Below are 5,514 nucleotides of genomic sequence, written 5' to 3' on the forward strand. Positions count from 1 at the left end.
GGTAATATTACTTTTTTTAAATGTAAAAAAATATTTACATTATTTTTTTTTATAAAAAAAAAATTTAATGTAAGATGCACCAAATAATAGATCATTTACATATAATATAAAAAAATGTTTTAAACAGTATTAAAGTGTGAAAAAAGACCAAAATAAATGTTAAAAACAAGCAAATCAAGCATAAAAAAAATCAAATAAAACAAACAATAGATAAAAACGCAAAACAAAATAAAAATAAAAAAACAAGCAAAACAGCACAATTTTGAGCGCCACTGTTAATCTACTGTGGTTTATATCAATCCCATCTACAAGCATTATGTAGTACCAACATACCCAGCAGACAAATCCCAACAAACCTTTGCAAAAGCCGCCGCAGTCATCTGCACACGACCCTCATCTGATGCATAAATTTTGAGGTCATGGCGGTAAGTGCTGTGTAAACGGAGAAGGCCACAACCAGGGAAGCCGGCATAGTCGCCTGCAAAAGCACAGAGAAACGGTCTTTGAAATAACAGCAATTACAAGAACAGAGCTCCAGATGGCATGTGCATATCCTGGAGTCAAAGGAACGAATGAGCCCGAGTATACACACACATTCACATTACATAACCACCATTTACAAACCTATATAATGTGCTGTATAACCAACTGGCTGAAGATTTTCTCCACAAAAATCCATGCATTTCAATGTATCCACACTGTTGAAAGCATCCGGCAATATGGGTTTAGGTCAGTGGTTCTCAACTGGTTTGGCTTTGGGACCCACGTTTTCCCATGGTCATCAAGCCATTACCCACTTACCATATATATATAAACGTGGGTCCCAAAGCCAAACCAGTTGAGAACCACTGACCTAAACCCATATTGCCGGATGCTTTCAACAGTATGGATATATATATATATACAGCGGGTAAAATAAGTATTGAGCACATCACCATTTTTCTCACTAAATATACTTCTAAAGGTTCTGTTGACATGAAATTTTCACCAGATGTCGGTAACAACCCAAGTAATTCATACATACAAGAAAACAATACAAATAAGTTCAGAAATTATGTTCTGTGTAATAAAATGGAAAGACCCAGGGAAAAAGTATTGAACACGCTTACTGAAATTTATTTAATACTTCGTACAAAAGCCTATGCTGGTAATGACAGCTTCAAGACGCCTCCTATATGGAGAAACTAGTCGCATGAATTGCTCAGGTGTAATTGTGGCCCATTCTTCCACACAAACAGTCTTCAAATCTTGAAGGTTCTGTGGGCCTCTTCTATGAACTCTAATCTTTAGTTCTTTCCATAGATTTTCTATTGGATTAAAGTCAGGTGATTGGCTGGGCCATTCTAGCAGCTCTACTTTCTTTCTCTGAAACCAAATGAGAGTTTCCTTGGCTGTGTGTTTGGGATCATTGTCTTGCTGAAATGTCCACCCTCATTTCATCTTCATCATCCTGGCAGATGGCAGCAGATTTTTATCAAGAATGTCTCTGTACATTTTTCCATACATCTTTCCTTTAATTATATGAATTTTGCCAGTGCTACACCATGATGTTTTGGGGTGATGTGCAGTGCCATTTGACTTCGAAACATGGTGTGTATTATGGCATCCAAAGAGTAAAATTTTTGTCTCATCTGACCGGACTATATTCTCCCAGTATTTCACAGGCTTGTCTAAATGTTGTGCAGCAAACTTTAAACGAGCTTCAACATGCTTTTTCTTCAGAAATAGAGCCTTGCGTGGTAGCGAGCATGCAGGCCATGGCGGTTGAGTGTATTACTTACTTATTGTACTTATTTTATTTGAAACAATTGTACATGCTAATTCCAGGTCTTTCTGAAGCTCTCCACAAGTGATTCTTGGCTCTTGGACAACTCGTATTATAATTCTTTTCACTCCTCTGTCAGAAATCTTGTGAGGAACACCTGGTCGTGGCTGGTTTATGGTGAAATTATGTTCTTTCCACTTTCGGATTATAGCCCCAAAATTGCTCACTGGAACATTCAGAAGTATAGAAACCCTTCTGTAACCAATGCCATCAGTATGTTTTGCAACAATAAGGTTACGAAGGTCTTGAGATAGCTCTTTGCTTTTACCCATCATAAAATGTTTCTTGTGTGACACTTTGGTCATGGGACACCTTTTTATAGACCATCATTTGGGACTGAACCAACTAATATTAATTTCCACTGACAAGGGGCAGGATTTCTTTCTAATTACTGACAGATTTCAGCTGGTGTCTTGGCTTTCCATGCCTTTTTGCACCTCCCTTTCTTCATGCGTTCAATACTTTCTTCCCTGTGTCATTCTATTTTATTACACAGAACTTAATTTCTGAACGTATTTGTTTTGCTTTCTTTGTATGTATGGATTACTTGGATTGTTACTGACATCTGGTGAAAACAGCACCTTTAGAAATATATTTACTGAGAAAAATGGTGATGGTTCAATACTTATTTTACCCGCTGTGTGTGTGTGTGTGTGTATGTATGTATGTATGTACAGTGGTGTGAAAAGGTTTTTGCCCCCCTCCTGTTTTTTTTATTTTTTGCATATTTGTCACACTTAAAAGATTCAGATCATCAAACTAATTTTAATATTACACAAAGATAATGCAAGTAAATGCAAAATGCAGTTTTTAAATGATGATTTCTTTTATTAAGGGAAAAAAGCTGTCAAAACCTGCATGGCCCTACGTGAAAAAGTAATTGCCCCCTAAATCTAATAACTGGTTGTGCCACGCTTTGCAGCAACAACTGCAATCAAGTGTTTGCGATAACTGGCAATGAGTCTTTCACATCGCTGTGGAGGAATTTTGGCCCACTCTTCTTTGCAGAATTGTTTTAATTCAGCCACATTGGAGGGTTTTCGAGCATGAATGGACTGTTTAAGCATCTCAATCGGATTTAAGTCCGGACTTTGATTTGGCCACTCCAAAAGCTTAATTTAGTTTTTCTTGAGCCATTCAGAGGTGGACTTGCTGGTGTGTTTGGGATCATTGTCCTGCTGCATAACCCAAGTGCGCTTGAGCTTGAGGTCACAAACTGACGGCCGGATGTATGTGTATATATATATATATATATATATATATATATATATAATTTGTTAAAATACAAAATCAAAGCAAATTTATTTAACAAAAATTAAGTTCAGATTGTTAAGAATATGATTAATACTGAATAAACAACCTATAAAGTAAGGCTATTAAATAGCAGTCCCAAACTAGTTTTTGTTAATACAGTTAAGTTGGTTTGAGCCACCACAGTCATTTAAACATACAAAATGACAAAGTGAAAATAACATGGTATTTTTGGGTTATGGAAACAGTTACCATGGTGAATATACAATACAAACATGAATTGTTAATGAAACGTGGAAACTGCTCCTGAATAGAATGAATATCATACCTTCATGCAAATCCTTCACAGCTAACACGCAGTACCAGTTATGTGATTTATCGGTACTGTACTTTTATTTCACGCTATGCATGCTCATAGTTTCTGCGCTTTAGTGAAGTGATATACATCGCGGCGCCGCATTCGCGCGTGCTTTTGAACAGTGTGCGCTACGAACACGGTATAACATTAGGCAGGTTTTTCTAAGATTAGAGACTTTTTATTTCATAACAAGTTACAAAAATAACGATAGAATAAGGAGACTGACATTAAGCCTGACAACATCTCATCTGACCGCAGATCATGATTTTTTCTCAGCAGTCTTTTAACTGCAAAAAAAAAAAAAGTGTCAACAGCTTTCACGCATTTCTTTCAAAATAAAGGTCTCGCATCAGAAACACATTTAGAATTATGTTTTTTGTTGTTGATGTTGTTCTTTGACTGTACACTCCGCGACCCACTCAGAACGGTCTTGCGACCCACTTTTTGGTTCGCGACCCACCACCTGGTTTAAAGGGCACCTATTGTGTGTACACAGCCATCTTAGAATGGTAATTTTTTATTATTTTTTTTAATCTTCATAAAACCAAACCAGGCTGTCTGCAATATGACGTCATTGATGCAACTTTTTTTATACTGATTGTGCTTCTAGTCCTATTACAATCGGATTATTAGGGTCCATGTAAACACAGCTAGTGTGTTGTGCCATGTTCAGCATTTTGTCTGCGTGCGATCGGCTGTGTCGCATCCATCGTCAAGTACATACATGATTCAAACTACCATTCCGAGACATTCTGGTTCATTCGCATTATTGTTTCACGAGTTCGCTCTGCAGATAGTAAAGCGGGATAAATGCATGCGTATTTGGCGATGGGAGAGGGCTCCGAGCTCGGTATTTTGCCCGGACCCAGAGCGCTCCCCCTAGGGTAGGAACGGGCTGATGGAGAGGAGTTGGGGTGGAGGAGGGATGCTAAAAGACTTAGAGAGAATGAAGGTAAGACGGCTTAGGCTATTTATAGATTCTCTCTCGAGCTGATAGGATAGCCGATGTGATTGCTGATAATGAGTTGGTCGTGTTAATTATCTGTACGAGCTCCTCCCGAACTTAATTAAGTTAATAAAACATAATTTCTTCTGCTGTAGTCTGTCCTTGTTCAGGGTCTGAGTCCGGTTCGTACAGCTGAATACCGGTCCTCTCCTTCTCGCTCATGTTGCTTCTCCTCTCTGTCTTATGCAAAACAACCTATAAAGTAAGGCTATTAAATAGCAGTCCCAAACTAGTTTTTGTTAATACAGTTAAGTTGGTTTGAGCCACCACAGTCATTTAAACATACAAAATGACAAAGTGAAAATAACATGGTATTTTTGGGTTATGGAAACAGTTACCATGGTGAATATACAATACAAACATGAATTGTTAATGAAACGTGGAAACTGCTCCTGAATAGAATGAATATCATACCTTCATGCAAATCCTTCACAGCTAACACGCAGTACCAGTTATGTGATTTATCGGTACTGTACTTTTATTTCACGCTATGCATGCTCATAGTTTCTGCGCTTTAGTGAAGTGATATACATCGCGGCGCCGCATTCGCGCGTGCTTTTGAACAGTGTGCGCTACGAACACGGTATAACATTAGGCAGGTTTTTCTAAGATTAGAGACTTTTTATTTCATAACAAGTTACAAAAATAACGATAGAATAATGACACTGACATTAAGCCTGTCAACTCATCTGACCGCAGATACTGAATCGGGACAGCACTCTTTTCTTAGGCACTCTTTAGTTAAAGGGGTCATATGATGCGATTTCAATTTTTCCTTTCTCTTTGGAGTGTTACAAGCTCTTGGTGCATAAAGAAGATCTGTAAAGTTGCAAAGACTCAAGCCTCAAATCCAAAGAGATATTCTTTAGAAAAGTTAAGAGTCAACCACGCCTACCTAAAACGGCTCGTTCTGACACGCCCCCACATACCTATGTCACTATCTGGGAGGATTTGCATAATGCCGCCCAAATGTTCACGCAAAGAAAGAAGGCGTAACTTTTATTCTCGCTGTAGTATTGTTGTTGCCATCACCGCCATGTCTTGAAGACGCTGTGGGTTTTATTGTGAAAGCGA

At 38.1% G+C, this 5,514-nt stretch overlaps 1 protein-coding gene across 1 annotated transcript in view; it reads right to left on the reverse strand.

The window, feature by feature from the left end:
• The window catches only part of LOC107590852 (inositol hexakisphosphate and diphosphoinositol-pentakisphosphate kinase 1-like), a 29,666-nt gene that overhangs the window by 11,165 nt on the left and 12,987 nt on the right, over positions 1-5,514 (reverse strand). Inside the window, exon 8 of the mRNA XM_016279773.1 lies at positions 326-478. Coding sequence (XP_016135259.1) covers positions 326-478 — 153 coding nt within the window. The remainder of the gene's footprint in view (positions 1-325; positions 479-5,514) is intronic.

Source organism: Sinocyclocheilus grahami, unplaced genomic scaffold, assembly GCF_001515645.1.
Source record: "Sinocyclocheilus grahami isolate Dianchi unplaced genomic scaffold, SAMN03320097.WGS_v1.1 scaffold133.1, whole genome shotgun sequence".
Taxonomy (NCBI): Eukaryota; Metazoa; Chordata; class Actinopteri; order Cypriniformes; family Cyprinidae; genus Sinocyclocheilus; species Sinocyclocheilus grahami.